The 21,833-nt window shown below is 50.1% G+C and overlaps 1 protein-coding gene across 2 annotated transcripts in view; it reads right to left on the bottom strand.

The window, feature by feature from the left end:
- Window positions 1-21,833, bottom strand: part of RBM6 (RNA binding motif protein 6) — a 1,836,548-nt gene that overhangs the window by 1,553,257 nt on the left and 261,458 nt on the right. For both annotated transcript variants that reach the window (XM_069644148.1, XM_069644149.1), the window contains exon 6: window positions 1,395-1,464. In XM_069644148.1, the coding sequence (XP_069500249.1) occupies window positions 1,395-1,464 (70 nt within the window). The remainder of the gene's footprint in view (window positions 1-1,394; window positions 1,465-21,833) is intronic.

The following is a 21,833-nucleotide window of genomic DNA, read 5'->3' as shown; positions in this document are numbered from 1 at the left end:
CTATCAAGCTCTTAAAATGCAGCCACAGCAGAGGGTTAACCATTCAACCCAAAGTGGTTGAGTGTATGCTAGGCAAACAGCTTTCAATTAAATACTACCTCCTTCCAAATTTGGTCTGCAAAGCAAAAGCAACCCAAAGTATACATTTGAGACTATTAAAATAAAATATTCTATCCCGCGCTTTTGCAGTTGTCACAAAAAACTAGTAGATAAAGTTCTAGAGGGTGGTTATCCCAATAATCCCTGCAACTATTATTTGGACAGTGGCTGCATCAGTTGCTGCTGCCATCAAAAATCGAGAGGATTTACACAGTCGATCCAATACTTTGTCAGGTTACTTAAGCGAATGAACGCATCTCTTGAGAGGTTGATTTGATCACATGCACTCCAAGCAGCATCCCCTGAATTAAGGTTTGGTAAATTTTAGGAGTACATTTAAATGCAGATCCTAAAGTCCCAACCATACTTTTCAGGAGGACAACCTGTTCTTTTGATGTGTTAAGTCAGTATTCAAACATGGCCTAGAAGCACAAACAAGGAGCTATACAGAGGCCTCAGCTCCAGTAGCAGTAGTCTGCTCTCCAGGTCATAGAATGTTTATTTCTGAGTGCCATTTGACAGGTCTAAATTGATCATCCAGAAACTGATTAAAAAGATTAAGCTAATGGTCTTTGGCCCTCTTCTACACAAGCTTGTTCCCTCTTCTTCTCCAGCTCCTAGCCGCTTCAAGTGGAGCAATGCAGATGTACTGACCCACAAGGTACAAATATTTCAATGCATTTTCTCATAAAGGTCTCAATATTATATATTGGCTCCTTACCTCTGAGCCTCACAGCAGACTTAAGGTCCCAGATTACTCTACATCCTGTGTGACTGTCAAATAAACTTGATTCCCATCTTTCTACATTTGTCATTTAATTTGCAGAGCCCTCAACAGAAGACTTGCTTTAAGAGTTACACGTTTTATTCCCAGTACATCTCCTATAGCGCAGCACTGCATACCGTACAGCAGAGTAACAGAAAATATTCGGCCCAGCTGTCACAAAGTGCCCATTATTTCAATATTTCCTGCGCCTCTTCTAGTCTTACAACATATCTACACTAGACATCTCGGCTTTTCCTGAACAGTTATGAACAGTTCCTTAAACTACGCTCCTATGCTCTTTTCCCCATCTTAACAGACTGCAGTATTCAGAAGCGTTATGCTACCCACAACGCTTCAACGCCATAACAAATGGCAGGAGGCGCAAAACAAAAAGAAAATACCATATTGAGTTGTCAATACTCAAGTAACACCAACTGGCAATGTAGGTCATATGAGGAAGACTGAATCATCAACTACAGTTTATCTGATTAAAGTAAACACTAAATGTCAAAAGGGGCATCAGACTCACCTGGGTTATAATCGCTTAACTGCAAGTCCTCTATAGGATTCCCATCAGGAGCTCTGAAGGCTTCAATGATCTAAGGAACAGAAGAGAATCACACATTGAACTGGGCAAATGCAAAGGTATTGTTATTTTTACTGCTCTTTACCTTTCTACCACAGACTAGGTCGTGTTACCTCAGACAGTAGCAAAATGCAACATTATACAGTGATAGGCACATAATAGATGTTGATTAATGTCATAGAAAAAATACTGTATCATTAAGAATTGCAATGCAGTGTACTGATGTGCAAGGAAGAGTTACTTCTATTCAACTATTACATAAGCATAGCTACCACATCGAGATTCATAAACTTTCGAATATTCCCTGTGACGAGTGACAATATACAAGTAAAACATTGCCAAAAGTAATGTACTCCATTATTGGTGCCTTTTATATATGCAAACAATACAAACATTTCCATCCATTTTGCTGGGATCACCTGGAAACCTAAAACCCTTAAAGTAATAGGCCGAAATTGGCATGCAAAATGACTGTGGGGAGTTATGCTAAGAGGGCAACTTGTGTCTGTACATTCAGACTTTTAAAGCATGGTTTCCTGGTCCAGGTATACATACGTCACTTGGTTAACAGGGTTTCCTTTTTGAAATTCCAGGCTCTCCAAGGAGTAGAGGGTAAAGCAGCCTAAGCCTAGCTCAGGCGCTAGGGAGGGTTGTCAAAGGATACGCAAAACATACCATTTAATTTGGAAAGAAGAGGATCTCTTAGGAAATCCCACACTCTGTTGGGCATGTTCAGGGTGGGCCTCAACTGCAGACATAGGTCCCAGGTTAAAAAAAAAAAAAACGACAACAAAAGATACGTCTGGGCAAATCACAAGGCCCAACATTCTGTTAGAATTACATTAGTGGAGATTGAACTTTTTACTTCCACGCCCCCTTCTAATTTTTGGGATCTCAGCCCCATTTTTCTGGCAAGAGGAACTTCTACTGAAGTCTCCCTACCACTAACCACTGCAAATACAATCCCACAGTAGCCCACAGGACACATGGGTGCTTTTTAGTACTTCATACTATACATTGGTTTTGTAAAGTAGGCTGGTGCCAGCTGTAATTTAGTATTTGTTTCACCAAGTGCAAGACAATGTACTGCTTTGTAGCAGAGTACCTTTTTGGTAGCCATTGGGTTAACCTTGTATGTTTTTAGTCTTGCTCTTGCCCATTTTGTTTTTATTCCATCTCTTTGCCCTCACTTTCATACCACCCCTGCATTCACCATAATGGTTTGGACTGGGTTAAGCCAATCTCTGGCCCTTGATCTACCATTTCCCATCCTGTGTGATTATGGTTAGTGAACATTTCTCTTACGATTAATTTACCTCCATTTGTGGACCACCCCAAACTTTTTGCTTTTGTTTAATTATCCTGATCTAACTTGCCAGTCGTGCACAGCCTTCAGCTGCCATCCACTGGGCTTTTGGTCATCCTTACGGGGAAACCGACACTTCTGATTTTCCTGACACTTTTAGGTACCATTTTATCATTGTGCAATGTACATTACTGTACCATGCAATGGGATACTTCTGTTTTCTGGTACTAGTCATCAACTAAGGAATTTTCGGTGACTGGTTTTAGGGAGAATTCTCATTTGTGTTAATGCCACTACCTTCGAGAGAGACAGCTCTTTTGCTGGACTATAGGACTTCATTTTTATCCTGAGAGAGAGACCTCCCCCCCCCCCCCTCTCATGGATTTTTCTTTGATTTGAACACGGTTTGTTTTGGTTTTAGAGTCTGACAAACTTCATAGGCATCATCTTTTGTATTGTGACAAACAGCACCAGTGTCAGAGAAGTGCTTTGGATTTCTCTTGAGGTTTAAATACCTTCTCTTGAGTAAACTACTGTTCTTAAGAGTAGCAAAGTGAAATTGACTTAAGTTTTTCCAATGTAGGTCCAGTACAAACTATTTTAAGTACTGGGGGCGGTGGGGGGCCTTTCCCTACTTTCTCATCTAACATTTTTATGTTACCCTCACTCCATTTAATCGCTGGTGGCAGTGGTTTAATTTTCCTTCCATGGTGCGTTTTTACCGCAGGCTGAATCTTCAGCTGCAGTATTGCATCCATGGGTGCCCATTTTGTCAAAAAGGCCCTGGTCGTCTTATTTAACATTTGTTTTTAAGGTCCTTCTCGAGATGAACTCTGCGCGCCAAACCAGGTTTGGTCCATTTGTTAGTTTTGTCTTTGGGGGGGGTGAGAGGAGGGGGCGGGTATTACCACCTCTGTCTCCAGCGTGTCTGGCAGGGCAGGAAGCCAAAGAGGTTCCGGAAACTCCCTGTACTTAGTCTCCTTGGTTACAGGAATGCACCCAAGGTGATTGGCTGGATGGATGTCCTTGAAGGACAGCCGCCCTGCTGTGTGAGTGACATCTATGCTGCAAATGAATGGGAGAAACTTGCATAAAAAGGCGAGGTCTTTGGCAAGGAAGGCAGAGTCAACCACTGGACGAAGGAACCCAAGAAGAAACTGGAAGAGAAACGTGCTGCAGTCTCCTAGATAGTTTGTTTGCCCAGTGAAGCCCTGCTGCAGCTCCAATGTTCGCATCGACTAGAGAAGCCCGGAAAGGACGAATTCTTCCCTTGGGTTGGTGGGACCAAATGCCCCAAAGACGAACTTGACTGGAACCCCTCTCCCTGTTGGCTGTACTACTTTGCTGTGGCTGGAACCAAGTGTTAGGGGGAATTCTCTGTAAGGCTAATTTCCCAAACCTAGTGAGTCCCCCAGCAGCTTTGCTGGATTTTTTGGTGTTTATTTTTTTTCTCTCCTGCTAATAGTGAGATTCTTTTGCTCCCATTCTTAGACATGATTTGAGGTGTTCCTTTCACTTCCATGTGTTTTATGGGCTATGGGGTCTTTTACTCCATATGGTCTCGTGTTTTTTTTATGTGGGGTACACAGCACTCTCCGTGCCGTAACCCAGGAGTGTCGTAGCAACCCCCCCCCAACATACACTCCATACCCTGGGACTGACTACTGTCTCCCAGGGCATGTAAAGTCACCATTGGCTTTACTTGTCCCAAATTATGAACAGAAACCAGTACAAACCATCATATTGTGGACGTACTGTCGGGGCAATTCGATTGCCCCGGGGTCTGTTCGAGGGGGCACGTCTCTGTCCCCCCTGATCGAGTTTTGGCTGGTGGCAGTGGATACTACTTTTTATATTCAACCGCAAATATATCTATGGGATTTTCCCATTGTTAGAGGCTACCAACTTTAATTATTTAATTCTTATAGCCTCGAACATACTGCCGGTTTATTTAATATTAATTCACCGGTTGGCATTTTTTGCCAGAAATATTCTAAAATGTCGTTTGTGTTCTCTTCTGTGACTCCAACCCGAGTCGAGCCCTTTGTTCCACTTTTTGGCAGGCTTCTCCACAGAAGCCTCCAAACGTGGTGCCACTCTGTCTGGGTACCACAGGGGATGTGGGAGGGGGTTTAGGCACCCTGGACTGAGTTACCTTGGTAACTCAAGTTGCACTCGTGTGATTGGCCCAAGTGGTGAGCCGGCCGGCTCACCACTTAGCATGTTTGAGTGACAGCTAGGCTGAATGAATGGGGGTGTGCTGCATAAAAATAGGGCTTTGGGGACTGGAACTTCAGAAGTCGCCACAGGACCCAAGAATCCGAGGAGGGAGAAGGTGAGCCGACCTGCAACGACACCACCGGTGGAGCCCTGCTGAACCGTCTCACCACTTTTCCTTACAACAGAGGAGATCTCCAGTCCGGAGAGTCTTCTTCCTTTGACAGGTGGGGATAACCAGCTTCGCCTTCTTTTCACCTTCCTGGAGCATCTCGTGGCTGCCTTGCCCGTGCCAAGCACCCCGGCAACCGGAATACCACGGTTTACCACTACCACGAAGAGAAGGGTAGTGCCTTTTAACCAGAAAACTCTGCGGCTGGTTTCTTCCCTGGCAGTACAACAACCTTCATCTTTCCTCCACGGCGAGACCTCTTCTTCCTCTGGACGAAACCCCGACTTGCACCTGCTGCCAGGAACAACTGCCCCGATGGAGCTTCCTTCACACTTAAGGTACTGTGTCCCGCCTGGCTTCCCTTGCGACAGATCGTTCGGGTGACAGTAAAGCCTCGACTTTCTAACCTGGGCTGGCCTGGAACAACCTAGCTAACTTTTCCTGACTTTAATTTCATCCTTTTTTTGCGAACTATCTACAAAGACCCCTTCACCTTGCTCTCTCCAAGAGTGGGCTTTCAATTGACTTCCTTGCTCTTCAGTAGAACTCTGCCTATCCTGCCTTACTGTGGTTCTTTGAGAAAGTATTGAAACTTGTGTGCTTCTTTAACTCTGCCTTTTTCCCTCCCTTTCTTTACAACTTAGTGCGTCATCTTATGTTAAGCGCTCACCTCTGTGTGAAAATAAGTGGCGTTTCTCACTAAGACTTGTCTTATAAGTGAATAGGGTTGTATATATATGATAGTGATTGTGTGCTGAAATTACTTACCTCTTTTTTGCTAGTGTAATTTACGTGTGTTTTTAAATAAATTATATACTTTTACACCAAAGCTCTGGTCAGTGTTTGTACTACTGTGTCTCTGTACCTATTGTGTATACTCTGCATACTGCCTAACTCTTCTTGAGAGAAGTCCGACTACTCAGCCACAGCTACGAAGTGAATCTGTGTGTTACAGACTGCTACCAAGTGGGTTTACTGCCAAACACCTGTAGTCTTAAATCTTTTGCAGTGGTCCCTAAGGGAACTTCACAGGTTTCTGCCTAACACCAAGTGCAGGGGACAGGAACACCAGTATCGAGTGCATCATTTTTAAGCTGGACCTGAGCTCCAGGAAGATCTTCCGGACTCCCTCGAAGCAGGAATATCCAAACCTGAGCCATTTCAACAGAGTGCTGAACCCCAGAAGCAAGGAGAGTCCACAAGGTGTTCAAGAACCACAGTGGTGCTATCTGCAAGTAACTGAACCGCAAAGTGCTGCTGATCTGGAGTAAGTCCATTACTGCTCCCAACCTTCAAACCGTAGGAGTCCCCAGACGTTCTCCCTCTTATCCCCACGACTGAGGTCCAGGAACAACAGGATCTGCAGGACTACAACAGGAACAGAAGCCAGATGGAACCTTTTCTTCATACTCAAGGTACTGTGCAACTAGGGGTACTCACCTTGTGTGTAGCTTGCTCTCAATGGAGACTTGCATTGGCTACCCGTTGCAAAGTTGTTTGCAGCTTTGCTTTTCACAAGCCTCACAGTGTGTGGCCCAACAGTGATTCTTATTACAGCAAAACTCTTTGCCATTGTGCAAGACTTTTGTGCCATCTTCAAAAAGTGGATCAGCTCCCCTAGACTTCGCTCAATTGACATTGGCTGCCCTGGCTCCCTGAAGACTTCTTACCCTCCGACTGTGTCCATCTGTCCTTCAAAAAGTCATACATAAGTTACTGGTATAGCTGCGAAAGGGTTAACCTATATTTAATTGTAGGATTGTAAAGTGCTTACCTTTTTGGAAAACCTGTTAACCTTTGTTTCCTTCCCTAACCTATTCATTTTTCCACAACCTCAGTATTGCATTAGGTTTTAGTGACAGATCAATGTTCACAGTGTCCTAGCCATTGAAGTCACCTCAGGGTGTAGGAAGTGTGTGACAATCCAAAAGGGCATCTACTAAACTGAAGGCGTGTATTTTTAAACTGTATTTTAGGGGCGAGGCATCCCTCATGGCCTTCAGAAAATCCATGAACACAATTATCTTCGCTTGATACACACCTTAATCACCTGCCCAGCCGGACAAGCTCAAATGTATTTATAAATCGATTTTGTATTCCAATGTATCAATGTACAAATGTATGTACCTACGTACCTACCCTGTAACTAAGCTCCCCACAAGTAACAGTACATCGATGCCCATGGGCTACTGTGCGCTATACAAAATGTAATAAAGAAATAGTTTATGGTTGCAAATTGCCCTTTCTAAAGAAAGCTCATTTTAAAACGGACTATTAATTATAATAAGAAGCAACCTTGATTGTATTATTTGAATACCTGTCACTATGAATCTCTATGTTGCATCTCTACAGCTCACATTGACCCCTCTTGAGATAGGTCTGGCTGCTCAGTCATTCTACCAAGTTGTGTAGTACAGACCTATATCAAAGGTTGGGTTGCCTATTGCCAGGAGGACAAGGCTGGTGTAGTCTCCCACAGGGTTACCACATACAATCTTGCCTAACCACTGGACAATGTGCCTAGGAGAGGACTTGTGGCAGCAGAAGCTTTTTCATGTAATTGTATAACTTTTTTCCGAGCCATACCGCTCTTCCTGTGTTTGACGCATAACTGTGGCTAGTGTCCATCTTAACCATGCCACAAGGTCTTTGGTCATTTTTCCCATTGGCCTGGCCCCTGTCACCTCTCCCCCCCTCCCCTGACCCCGCAGAGCACTTGTCCGCTTGGTACTAGGTAACACACCTTTCGGTGTAGTTGGTAGTGTGACTTAGCAGCCAGGTTTGTCTCAAGAGGGGTAAATGTGAGCTTCAGCATTGAAATTCGCAAATACAAGTTACCACGCAACACTTACACTCAAGGTTTCAGTTGAGTAATTATTTAACATCGGTTTTTAAATAAGAACTCTGAAAAGGGCAATATATGTAAACAATCAAATACACTTTAGAATACGTTTCCAGAATCAGTACAAAGATAGTAGATACTCTTTAGAGATGTTTATTTACATACTTCCTACACCCGGAGGCGACTTCACTAACAAGGAAAGTAAAGGCATTTATATATCACTAGTACACTTTGTAAATTCTGGGGTTTGTAGAAAGGAAAGGTTAAAGGAAGGCAAAAGGTTAAACAGTCAATGGGAACACAGCATATGGAGCGGAGGAAGTCTTGCACACAGTTTCTGGAGAAAAATCACTGTAGGGTCGCAAGCTGTTACATTTGGAGGGTATAGCTGAAATCAACTCTAGCAAGGTAGCTACTGCAAATCTCAACTGAAAAAAGCAAAAGATACGGAGGTAAGTACCCTAAATCGGAACAGTACCTTTGGATAGAGCAAGCGTGGTCCAGCTGGCTTCCATCTGGTTGCAGTAATGCAGATCCTGGGTTCCTGAGCCTCAGTCGTGTTGACGAGAGAGGACATTTGGAGGTCAGTGGCCGCTACAGGCTCTTTTCGGATCAGCGGCACTTCACGGTTTCAGCCAGCTGGCAACAGCCCGTATCTTGGGTACCGGTAGGGCTTCCTTCACTCCTGCACTCTGGTGAGGGGACTCTAGCTCTGTCTTGCTTCTGGAGGGCCCAGGAGACTACCGGAGCTTCTGCCTGGATTGCAGACGTTGCACTCTACTATGGATTTCTCGACCCCTGGGACCCGGTTCCTGCAGCAGTGAAGAGGTACAGCCAGTCGGGGGAAGGTCTTCCAGCAAAGTTTGTCTTGGGGTTAGTTGGTCCCACCAACCCAAAAGGATGAAGTTGTCCCTTCCAGAGCTTCTCTTGTCGATTAGTAATGCTATCGTTAATCACCAATATTGCAGCTTGCAAGCCCCTGCACCACTGCGATTGCGAGAGGATTATAGACACCAGCAATTAGATGGTTGCAGAACATTTCTGGTATGAAGTTAGCACTATTGAGACCAAATCTAGAGAACAGTCAAGACCTGGCTTGCCCAGTTCCTTGACAGTCCATTAAAAGATGTTTCAAGGTTTGGATTTTCGGGTTAGAGCAACGATCACAATTTTTTTGCTAAATCACCTTGTCCTCTGTCCCAAAACCTCACCAGTTCTTGCTACATTAAGCCAGATTCTAAGGAAATTGTTCCTTATTTTCCAATCTGGAAATGTTACTGGATAGCTTGGAACAAAGCCTACATTATTTTCTTCTGTCATAAATTGGTTGGTTCTTGCTCTGGCATGCATAGTATCAATTGTTGTGATCCAGTCCATTTCCGCCAAATTCTTTTTAGCCTTAAAGGGGTTATTTATCAAAGTATCCAGATCTGTATTTGCCTTAGATAATTCACAAAGGGCCCACTCTTCGTTTTCTTAATCCCTCAGAACCACCCCTCTCAAAATGCTCTTTGATGTCCACATAGAGTCCTCCTGTGCGACCAAGATAAGCCTAAAGAGAGACATTAGTTTCCAGCCTGCAATGGTTTTTAAGGCGCTTAAACCTAATTCAAATCTAAGGAGTCCCATTGAAACACTCCTGGGGAGATCGAGGACTTTTTTCCAGACCAAGCCCTTCCATTTCTGCCAATCTGTGTACCATAAAAGGGGTTTGGTTTCCAGCCCGTAAAGTATTACCTGGATGACTTTAGCCTTGTAAAACCTAATGGTAGCATTGAGAATTTGCAGTATTTTAATAAGATTTTTTTTCATCTGAGCTAGTAGTTGTGAAATTTTATTTTGCAAATCCTCAACCTTACAGATGGCAGGGGAGGCATATATGTTGAAGCCTAAGGAACAAGTTACTTACCTGTAACTGTTGTTCTCCGGCATGGGTCTGGCATGGATTCACATGCTCATGAATATTCCCCGTCGCAGGCTGGGAATCCTCGGTAAAGAAAAAAATCAGTATCAGTTTCGTTTCTGATCTGTCTTTCGTAGTAGTAACCAATCACTGATCTCTGCGTCATACCGACCACAGCCAATGACTGCCCTCTACCTAAGCCCCGCCTCTGGCAGCCATCTTCAGATTTGGTAGCACGTGAAGTGGCAGTATGACCAAGTGAAGAGCCGCAGAGGGGTAGGCGGGAGGGTTCGCATGTGAATCCATGCCAGACCCATGCTGGAGAACAACAGTTACAGGTAAGTAACTTGTTCCTTCTCCAGCATGGAGTCTGGCATGGATTCACATGCTCATGAATAAAGAATACATAGAAGTACACACATGCACATCCACGGGAGGTGGCAAAGGCTCAACATTAAGCATTACATCAAACTCAACATTAAGCAATTCTTACCTCCTCACCAGGCTCACCTTAGACGAACAGGTTGCGAGCACTGCTTGGCCGACCCTGGAATCCCGATCGACGCAGTAGAATTTCGTGAAGGTGTGCGTCGACCTCCACGTAGCAGCCCTGCAGATGTCCAGCAAGGGCACACCAGATAGGAACGCTGTGGTAGCTGCGATCGCTCTGGTGGAATGGGCTCTCGGACGGCCAGGCAGCGGTCGGTTTGCCAACCGATGACAGTACATGATACAGCCGGAGAGCCATCTGGAAATGGAAGCCTTCGAGAGAGCCTTCCCCTGATTGACAGGTCCAAAGTTCACAAAGAGTTGTGACGTTTTCCGAAAACACTTTGTGCGGTCCACGTAAAACTTCAGCGCTCTAGCCACATCCAGCGAGTGCAAAGTCCTCTCAGCCGGCGACGAAGGCGACGGGAAGAAAACAGGCAACACCAAGGGTTCGTTGAGGTGGAAGTCCGACAGCACCTTGGGCATGAAGGAGGGGTGCGTCCTGAGCACTACCCTCGTGTCGTGAAAAGTCAAGTACGGGGCCTTCCAGGAAATGGCCTGGATCTCTCCCACCCGTCGTGCGGAGGTGATGGCCACAAGAAACGCTGTTTTCCACGACAAGAACTTCAACGGAGCCGAGTGCAGAGGCTCGAACGGAGGTCCCATGAGCTTGGTCAGCACCACGTTGAGCTCCCACGCCGGGGCCGGAGCCTTCACCAGCGGGAACGATCTTAACAGTCCCTTCATGAACTCTTTCACCAGACGATGAGACCACAAAGACGTCCGCCCTGTGGTTCTGGTGTATCGGGAGATCGCAGCAAGATGAATCTTGATGGACGCATGCGCCAGTCCAGCTTTGGCCAGCGTCAGTAGGTACGGCAGTACTTGGGGAGGCGTAATCCGTAGAGGGTTAATCTTCTGTGCGTGGCACCAGACAGAGAACCTCTTCCATTTGCGTCCGTAGCATTTAAGAGTGGAGGACGCCCTGGCCTTTGCAAGAACCTCTCTGCAGTCGGCCGGTATGTCGTATCCTCCAAACTCTAACGCTGCAGGAGCCAGGCCTGCAAGTTCAGCGACTTCGGGTCGTGATGGAGGATGGCGCCTCCTTCCCTGGAGAGAAGATCCGCGTACACTGGCAGCTTGATTGACGGGGACGCTGACAAGTCCAGAAGGTCCGGGAACCATATCTGCCTTGGCCACGCAAGTGCGACGAGGATCATCCTGCACCGTGACCTCTTGAGCTGGTTGATGAGTCGGATCAGCAATGGCAATGGAGGGAACGCGTATAGAAACAGGCCCTCCCAGGGGAACGAGAAAGCATCGCCCATGCTCCTCGGCTGGGGAAACCTGCTGGCGAACCTCCGGCACTTGGAGTACGTCGCCGTCGCGAACAGATCGATCTGGGGTGTGCCCCACCGTCGGAAGAGGCGGTCCACTAGATCCTGTCGTAGTTCCCACTCGTGGCACGAGCGCAGCTCCCTGCTGAGTGAGTCGGCAATGGTGTTTTTTATCCCTGCCAGATGAAACGGCACCAGAAACATCCCTTGGGCGACGGCCCAATGCCACAGATCCTGCGCCTCCATGGACAGAGCTGGGGACCTGGTTCCGCCCTGTTTCCTGATGTAAAACATGGTGGTGGTGTTGTCGGTGAAGATCCTCACCACCTTGCCCTTGAGGGACGGAAGGAAGGACCTGAGGGCCCAAAACACTGCACGGAGCTCCAGGACGTTGATATGGAGGGACTTCTCCGTCGGGAGCCACAGGCCTCTCGCGTGCAGATTTTCGGTGTGCGCTCCCCACCCTTCCAGGGAGGCATCCGTGGTCACCGTCTCCTGGTGGCCAGGGGTCTGGAAGTCCATGCCCGCCGTCAGATGCGCGCGGGTGCCCCACCACCGGATCGCTCGTAGGAAACTCTCGTCGAATGTGATCCTCTCCTCGAAGCTGCCCGTCGTCTGGATCCAGCGCGCGTCCAGGAACTCCTGCAACAGGCACATCCGGAGCATGCACAGGCGGATGAGGTAAATGCAAGAAGACATCATTCCGAGGAGGGACTTGATGGACCTCACTCTGGCCGCGTCCGCAACCAGCATCCGCTGCACCTTGCCCAAGATGGCCCTCGTCCTTTCCTCCGACGGAGAGGCCAGAAGCGACACTGTCGAGCTTCGCTCCCAGAAACAGTGCGTCTTGCGCGGGCACCAGGTGGGACTTGGCGTAGTTTATGGAGAAACCCAGGTCCGTGAGAAGTTGGACGGTCCTTGCCGTGTGCTCCACGGCGAGCTCCTTAGTCTTCGCTCGGATGAGCCAGTCGTCCAGGTAGGGGTAGACGTGGATCCCCTCTCGTCTTCTTCACAAGGAAGTATCTTGAGTAAACTCCGGATCCCTGAAGCCTCTTTGGGACGAGCTCGATGGCGCCCTTCTTGAGCATCGCCTTTACCTCCAAGAGAAGTTGGGGGACGTGATGTTCTTTCCTGGCCACAGGGGGGACGCAGGGGCACCTCTTTAGAAACTCGAGCGCGTGACCCTGAGCTAGGGCGTCCAGCACCCAACGGTCGGTGGAGATGGACTCCCACATGCTGACGAAGCTCGCCAGCCGGCCTCCCACCGGGGTGCTTCGGTGGGGGCCTGACCCCACGGCCGGTTCAGTCCTGCTTCGACGAGGCTTTGCCGCCTTGTCCTCCTTGGCGACGACGGCGGGGTCCGTCTGACTTGCCTCGTCCCCTGTAAGCTTCCTGCGACGACGAACTGGCCGCTTGACGGTAGGTGGAAAATCCGCCGCCGGAACCTTTGGAGGCACCCTGTTTGCCTCCGCCGCTCCGAAAGGGCGGCCGCCGTTGCTGGAGAACCCCAAGAGCCCGGGCCGTCTCCGTGTCTGCCTTGATGGCTTGAAGGGAATCGTCCACTGTTTTCCCAAACAGGTTGTTTGTCGAACGGCATGTCCAAGACTCTGGTCTGCACGTGCTGACGGAAGTCAGTAGCCTTGAGCCATCCACGCCACCTAAGGCACACGCCGTTGTCCAACTGGCGAAATCCAGTGTCAGCGATGTCCGTCGCACCTCTCCTTCCTGCAAGATCTCTAGGGCTTCCGCCCTCTTGTCGTCCGGTAGGAAGTCCAGCAGGGGGGCCAGTTTGTACCACAACTCCCTGTCGTAGCGGGCTACGATAGCCAAGGCGTTGGCCGCCTTAATCGTCGCTGCAGACGAGATGACTCTGCGTCCCATCGTATATAATTTCTTTCCCTCGCCGTCCGCAGGGGAGGTCGACGTAGAGGCTGTGCCCCCCCCCCCCCGCTTTCTTCCTGGCCGCCGCGGAGACGACCGAGTCTGGGGTCGGCTGTGCCCGAAGGCACAAGGGGGCCGCGTCCGGGACCCGGTACTTCTTCTCGTACCGATCCCTTCTAGCCGGCGTCGTGGATGGGTTCTTGAGGAGGGCGAGGCCCTCATCTCAAATATCGTCCAGTAGAGGTACAGAGAGGACCGTCTTCCTCTTGGCCGTTGATAAAGGAAACCTTCCTTCTTCTCTTCCGGGCAGAGCTGGAAAAGCTAGGATGCCCTGGCGATCATGGAGTGAAACGATCCAATCTCGTCGGGCGGGGAAGCCCGGGTGGGAGGTGACGACGGCAGATCCTCGCTGTAAACCTCGTCGTCCGTACCCGTCGCGGCCGTGTCAGTCCCCACGAGTCGTGGACGGGGAGGAGGGCTAAACAGGGCACGATGGCTGAAAAGGAGGTGGAGGATGAATCCTTCTCTTAGGGGAAGGGCTCCCAGAAGGGCCTGGCTCCGGGTCCCCCGTCGGGAGCGGTTCCTCCACTGGTGGTAACAGCAGTCTCGTCCTTATCTCCGAGCATAAGGACTGTATAGCCAACAAAATGGCCGCCGAGTTGTCTTGCGGCACTGGCTGAGGTGAATCCGACGGGCGGTCAGGAGCCCCGTCGGCACCCTCGATGTTATCGTCGTCTCCTACGTCGGGGTCCCTCCCGACGGGCTGGTCGTCTTCCACGCCAACGCCGTGGCTTAAGACTTCGATCAGCTCTTCCTCAGAGGTTGAGGCCGAATCCACAACGACCTCCTGCCCCCCCCTTTTTCTTCTCCGTCGGAGGTTTCACAGGGGTCCCGACGATGGGCATAAAAGAGGACTCCCTCCGCGGTGGCAGGGAGACTGAGCCCCGAGATCGCCATCACTGGTGTAGCCTCCACAGCTGAGCCAGGGCCGCCGCGACTGTCTCGATAGAGGCCTTGGCCGGATGGATTAAGGCTTTCACCACCTTAGGTGCGCTTACCGCCTTCTCTTTGGGGGGAGGGTCACTGCCTCGCTCCCCCTCCGATGGGGCCTTCGAGCTCGACCGGGGTCTCTCCAGGAGCTTCGCCGGGTGCTCGGCCTCCCTCTTACCCGAACCAGAGCGTTGGCTCGTGGTTGATGGCGCCGGGGAGGATGCGCCCTGCCTGGCGCCCGTAGAGCCCGACCGTTCGGCGCTCCCGGTGCCAGCGGACTTGCGGTGCTTGGCCTTGTGTTGGTCCCCCGTCGCCGGGGCATCCTCAAAGGTCTTAGAAGACCGCTCGGGCTTCTTCTCGCCTGACGGGCTCTTCCCTTCCAGCCAGTTGGCGAGACGTTGATGTCGGTCCTTCATGGTCTGCTCCGACATATTGCCGCAAAACGCACAGTCCTTCTCCACGTGCATCTTGTCCTCATGTAGGCAGTAAAGACAAAGGGAGTGTTCGTCCTCCTTAAAGACATTCTGAAGCTGGCATCCAGGGCAGACCCTGAACAGCTTTCCGGGCGTCAAGCTTCCCTTCTCCTGGGCCATGTCCGAGATGGGCCTGAGAAACTTCTGGAGTCCTCCAAAAGCGTGGCTCGACGAAATCTTCACCCTTGAGGGGCGTAGACGAATCCGACACGGGTCCCCGTTGAACGGATGAAGAAACGTTGGAGCTTGAGGCTCTTTTGACCGAAAAATAGAAGTTTTTTGAGAAAAAACATGAAAAAAATAGCACTAACGCTCGAGAGCAATAGCACGAGGATCCCAACACTTGAACGTGCGGTAAAAATCTGAAGATGGCTGCCAGAGGCGGGGCTTAGGTAGAGGGCAGTCATTGGCTGTGGTCAGTATGACGCAGAGATCGGTGATTGGTAACTACTACGAAAGACAGATCAGAAACGAAACTGATACTCATACTGATTTTTTCTTTACCGAGGATTCCCAGCCTGACGACGGGGAATATTCATGAGCATGTGAATCCATGCCAGACCCCATGCTGGAGAAATAAACCAGCTCTTCCACTCCCAATTTGCTGCCCTATCTCCCAATGACTATATGGAACTTTTTAAAGACTGATTTTTTTTTTGGATTAAGGGCTAAACCATTCTCTCTAGCGTAACTGTCCAGTCTATTGAGCAATCTCTGCAATCCCACAGGACTGCAGTCTAAGAGAACCACATCAGCGTACGCCAGCGGAGGTTTTCAGACATTCTTCCACATCTGCCAGGTACAAATTGAAAAACGGGGCACCCAAACATCCCTGACGGACCCCTTTTTTCCACTTTAAGAATTCAACTTGACTAGGAAGGAAACCTGTCTGAGTTTATCAGAGTATTGTCTTTGTGGAACTATCAACATGGCAAGCAACCCCTTGGGAATGCCCCAGGCTCTTAACTTTGCCCAGTATGCTCCTGTCCACCAGATCAAAGGCTCTGGAGAAATCCACCCACACCCGGTACAACACGGTACTCCAGGCTTACCAGTCTTCTGACATGACATTAAGCGCAACCCCATTTAAGGCTTTAGAGAGGCCCTTTCGAAAACAAGTTTGGTACTTGGAGAGGATCTTGTGTTCCTTTACCCATTTCTCCACCTCACCTAAAAGGATTTACATGAAAAGCTTTCCATCAATATCCAGGAGGTCGATCGGACGGTAATTAATTGGTAACGTCCGATTTCCCCCCCCCCCCCCGATCCCCCTTGAATAGTGGAATTATTATAGCCGACTTCCAAGTTGGAGGCAGTACTTTCTTAATGAGGATTTTCCCAAATAACCAGACCAGCCATTTAGCCCATATTGTTGGATTCTCTTTTTAGCACCAAGTACGTGAGCCCATTTGGACCAGCTGCTTTGGAAGACTACCTCTTCCTGATAATTTCTTCCAGAATCTGTATCTAGTGGAAGCTCCCATTTCACTCCCTCCAAGGTTGAAGAGACATGTCTTCTCCAGGAGCCGAAGGTGAGAGATTGTAATCTGGTCCCAGAAAAGGTCTGGGTGGACTAAGTGAGCTTTTTTGAGCTACCCTCCATTGAGTTTATCACCTTCCAAAAATTACCAGAATCCCTGTTTGCCACTAACTTCAGCATAAGTTCACCGTCTTACTGAAGACGCGTGGCCTTCCTTCCCACCGACCAATGTTTATACGACAGGCGCTGTGCTTTAGATTTTTTTTCTCCAATTCAGCCTTTCCAATATTCAGATTTGTTAGCATCCTAAGCTCTTGATTCAGACGTTTTTACATCAACATAGAAGCTTCATCAAAAGCATGACGAAGCAGTTCATTTTTTCCACCCCACCTCCCACACTCGGCGGACTGGTAGACCAAATAAATTTGGCGGGAATCCTCCATGACGGTCTCTGGACTTGATCTTTCTGGGTTTTCGTTGGAACACGATCGATTGCAGTGTGCCTAACTGGGGACAGAATGGCAGATCTGTTGGCCACGTGTCCGATGTTTATGCAGTCGGAAAGCATGTCGGCCTGGTGGTTCCAGAGGCTTCTGGCCTCATGGCTTGGTGTGTACTGGCTCTTCCTCTTGCTCGTCTCAAGATGAGGCGGACGCAGTCCGACAGTAGTTTGTACCCTCCAAACTCTAAGGCTGTAGGAGCCAGGCCTTTGCACCTCCTTCTCTGGCGAGCAGATCCGCGACCACTGGTAGATTGACTGAAGGTGACTTAGACGGGCTGAGCAGGTCTGGTACCAAATCTGCCTCAGCCACGCTGGGGCGACTAGGATCATGCAGCACAGTTTGAGTTGACCGATTTCTCATAGCAACAGAGGCAACAGTGGGAACGCATACAGGAACAGGCCTTCCCACGGAAAGGATAACGGGTCCCCCATGCTCCCTGGCTAGGGAACCCTGCTGGCGAACCTCTGGCACTTGGTGTTCTCTGCTGTCGCAAATAGATCGATCTGGGGTCTGCTCCACCTGAGAAAAAGGTTGTCCACTTAATCCTGTGAAGCTCCCACTTGTGGCAAGAACGCATCTCCCTGCTGAGAGAGTCTGCGACTGTTTGACTCCCGCCAGGTAAAACGGAATGAACATCCCCTGGGCAAAGGGCCAGTGCCACAAGTCCTGCACCTCTTTGGAGAGCGCTGGGGATCAGGTGCCCTCCTGCTTCCTGATTTAGAACATTGTGATGGTATTTTCTGTGAAGACCCTCACCACTTGAATGCCCAGAACACTGCACGTAATTCCAGGACATTGATGTGTAGATCCCTCTCCTCTTGTAGCTACAGGTCTCTGGTATGGAGACTTCGAGTGTGAGCTTACCAGCCCTCCCGGGAAGCGTTCATGGTGACAGTCTCCTGGTAAGGGGGGCTCTGGAAATCCGTGCCCCCAGCGATGTTGGAGCACACGCCACACCACCCTATCGCTCGACGGAACTCCTCATTGAGGAAAATCTTGTCAGCACAGCTTCCAGACACCTGGATCCAACGAGAGTCCAGGAACTCCTTGAGGTGTTGCATCCGCAACCTGCACAACTTTGTCATGTAGATACAGACATGCCATGCAGTAACTTCATGGTCTTTACTGTAGCGATCTTCAGTGTTAACAGCCATCGCACTCTGCCCAGAACGGAAGCTATCCTGTCTTACGGAGCAGCCAGGCAAAAGACAGTGTTGAGCCTGGATCCCAGGAACGGAGGTCTTGCGATGCAATCAAGCAGGACTTGGATAGTTTAGGAGAACCCTAGATCAATGAGCTGCCAGACGGTCTTCTCTGTGTGATACACAGCGATCTCCCTTGTCTTGGCACGGATGAGCCAGACGTAGAGGTATGGGTACACATTGGTCCCTTGTAGTCGCAGATGGGCCGCTACTGGTACCATGCACTTTTTAAAGACTCGGGGTGCCGACGTCAGTCTGAAGGGGAGAGCCTTGTAAGACGAATCGCAGGAACTTGCGATTTTTGTGTATGGGGACGTGGAAGTACATGTCCGCCATATCCAGCGACAAAAGGAAGCCTCCCTCCTCCAGTTGGTCGAGCACATGCTGCAACGGGACCATCCTGAATTTTTGGGACTTTATGTACTTAACCCGTCGTAAATCAAGAATGGGCCTTCAGCCCCCGGTTTTCTTACTAAGAAGTATCTGGAGTAAACTCCAGAGCACAGGAGTTACTTTGGAACCAGCTCCATTGCCCCCTTAAACATGGCCCGAACTTCCAGCCGCAGCTGGGGGATCTGTTCCTGTCAAGCCACCGGTGGCAATTGCAGATACAACTTTAACGTGTTTGTGGGGAGAGCGTCCAGCACCCATCGATCAGTGGAGAGGTTTTCCTACACGCATCCCACCAGGGCGCAGGCCCGGCGTCTACGCTGGTTCAATCCTGTTTGGAGGCCCGCGCGCCGCCTTGGGAACCTGGACGACACCGGCAGCCACATCCAAAGGACTTGCAACGACCTCTGTAGGCTTCCCGGGTCAAGGAATGGGGTTGACAGTATGATGTTCATCTACCAAAACCTTTTGTTTATCTGCCCGACTTCCCTCCAGAGGAACAAATGGCTGGAGCTGCTGCAGAGTGCCCAGGGCACAGGCCACACTTGTGTATAGACGCGTTATAAATGCTGTACCATGTTGGTCTTGTTGGCCTGAAGGGATTAATCAACAGCCTTTCCAAGGATTGACCCGTGTCTGAACACCCTGCCTAAAGTTGGTGTCCTTTAGCTAGCCACGACTGCGGAGGCAAACCCTGTTCCCATTTGGCTGAACCAGTGTCCGCAATATCCAGGGCCACAGTGATGTCGTGGTCCAATGCCACCTCGCCCTCATGGAGGATCTACAATGCCTCAACCAGTCTGTCCTCGAGGAGAAATTCCAGTAGCAGGGCCATCTTGTACCATAACTCCCAGTCTTCCCTGGCCAGGTTCGCTAAAGCATTCACCACCTTGACCGTCATAGCCGCCGAGTAGATGACCTTTCTATAGACTACAGCCAACTTCTTCCCCTTGCTGTCCGACCAGCCGCTGAGACCACAGAGTCTGGTGATGGCTGGGACCGTAGACACTTGGGTGCAGACTCCGGCACCCAGTATTTCTTCTCCAGCCGGTCTCTTTGCTGGGGCTGAAGCAGGGTTTTTCAGCAGCGCCAGGCCCTCATCACAAATGTCATACAGGAGAGGCACCACCAGGATAGTTTTCTTTATTGCCACCAAGCGTTGATAAAGGAAGCCCTCTGTCATCACCTCCAGCATGAGCTGGAAGAGTTACGATGCGCGGGTGACCATAGAGTGGAATTAACAAACGTCTGGGGGCAAATCCCCTGGAGGCACAGATGTCTCCGTCCCTGTATCCCTGGGGGGAGTGTGGGATGCATCCATGGCATCCTATTCTGTATATCCGACACCAGCGAGTGGAGAGTCGAAAGAATGTCCTCAGACAAATCCCTGGAAGGTGTCAGGGGAGCAGGCTTGCAGGCCCAGCGCCTGTGTTGTCAGCGTCCTCACCCCCTTTGACAATTTCTTCCTCGACGTTACCATCGTCCCAAATGTCCTCCTGGACCATGTGGACAGAACAATGTCCTTAGTCAGAAGAAGAAATATCCATGTCCTTGAGTACTTCCACTCCCCCACCCCTTTTTTGGCATCCTGAGGGGTCGGCCTCTGGCTCAAGGAATGCAAACCTTTCTGGGGACTTTTCCACTGGCTTGGCCCAAGTCTCCCGCCTGAGAGGAAGAGCCACTCTGGCCGCCACCGGAGAACTCTGTGCCAGGTCAGCCCCTTTCGCCTTTGAAAGTGCTGCTGCCACAAACTCGATAGAGTACAATTTAGTTTGGATCCCCTCCGCCTTAACGGGTAGGTCAGAAGGGGATGTTCGCATAATCTAGATCCAACGATGACAAAGTCTGCCTGCTCCATCAGGCCAAGCATCTGCTACTTGAGTCGTAATAGGTCGAGAAAGGGCCTACAGCCCCCAGTGTTCTTTCTTACGAGAAAGTAATTTGAGTAAACTCCGGAGCCCTGGAGTCGCCATGGAACCAGCTCTATCGCCCCTTTTCTCAACATGGCCCATACCTCCGGCAGCAGCTGAGGGATGTGGTGTTCCTGTTGGGCCACCGGTGGTATTCGCAGACACTTGCATTGAAATTGTAAAGTGTCTCTGTGGGCGAGAGCTTCCAGCGCCCATCAATTGAAGTTCGCCAGCAGACCTCCCACATTGGTGGGGGCCCAACGCTTTCAATTGTCGCCATGTCCGTCCCCCTAGGTGGGGGTAGGGGTAGGGGGTGTGACGGTTGGAATGGAGGTGAAGGATGTCTTTTCGGCAGTGGTTGCCCCGGGGTGGTAGACAGGGGTGCCGCTGGTGGTGGCGTCAGCATCCTCCTCTGAATCTAACAGCAGCATGTGAAGGCTCAAGAGGAGATCTTGTGAAGGGTCTCTAAGAGGCACATGGGGGACAGGGTTGCTGGGCCCAGCTCCCATGTCGTCATCCTAGTCAAGAGTGTCATCATAGTCGTCACCACCTCCGGCAGGCAAAGTTCCCCAACATTCCCATAGTCATCACCACCCTGAAAGATGTGGACAGAAAGTATCTCAGACAAAGAAATGTCAGTTCCTTGGAGTTCTTCCAGGCCCCCCCCCCCACCTCTTCGGGTCCTGAGGTGTCGGTCTCAGGCTGAGGTCCTGCATCCTCTTTGACTGGTTTGGCCGAAGCCTCCCGACTGGGAGAAGAGCCACTCTGGCTGCCGCCGAGGTACCCCAGACCGGGTCAGCCCCTTTCCCCTTTGAAAGGGAGGCCACCACCAACTCTCGACGACAATGATTTGGCCTGGATCACCTGGGCCTTCACAGGCAGGTTGGACCCCTTGTCCTGCTTGGTCTACTGCGTCTCGCGCAGCATCCCCTGGGTAGCAAACTTTCTCTTGGACGGAAAACTGGAGCGGTGGCTGGCGATCGAGACAGACGGACGATTAGCACGCCCCGACCATTGCGTGTCCCGCAGGAGCGACCCAGACGGAAGTGGACTCGCATTGATTGGTCTTGTGTTGGGCCCCCAGGGATGGAGCAGCCTCAGAGGACTTAAAAGCCCGCTCAGGTTGGCTGGATCCGGAAGAGGCATGCCTCCGACTCACCTTGGTAGAGGCCCTGGCCTTGAGCCACGTCGCCAACCGAACAGGTCGATCCTTCATCGTGGGCTTGGTGAAGTCATAGCAGATCTCGCAATCTTCTTTATGGGTCAAGTGTAGGCAATACAGGCACT

The sequence above is a fragment of the Ambystoma mexicanum genome, chromosome 2p, assembly GCF_040938575.1.
Source record: "Ambystoma mexicanum isolate Mex_15411 chromosome 2p, UKY_AmexF1_1, whole genome shotgun sequence".
In the NCBI taxonomy this organism is placed as follows: domain Eukaryota; kingdom Metazoa; phylum Chordata; class Amphibia; order Caudata; family Ambystomatidae; genus Ambystoma; species Ambystoma mexicanum.
This window is presented reverse-complemented; position numbering and strand designations above follow the sequence as displayed.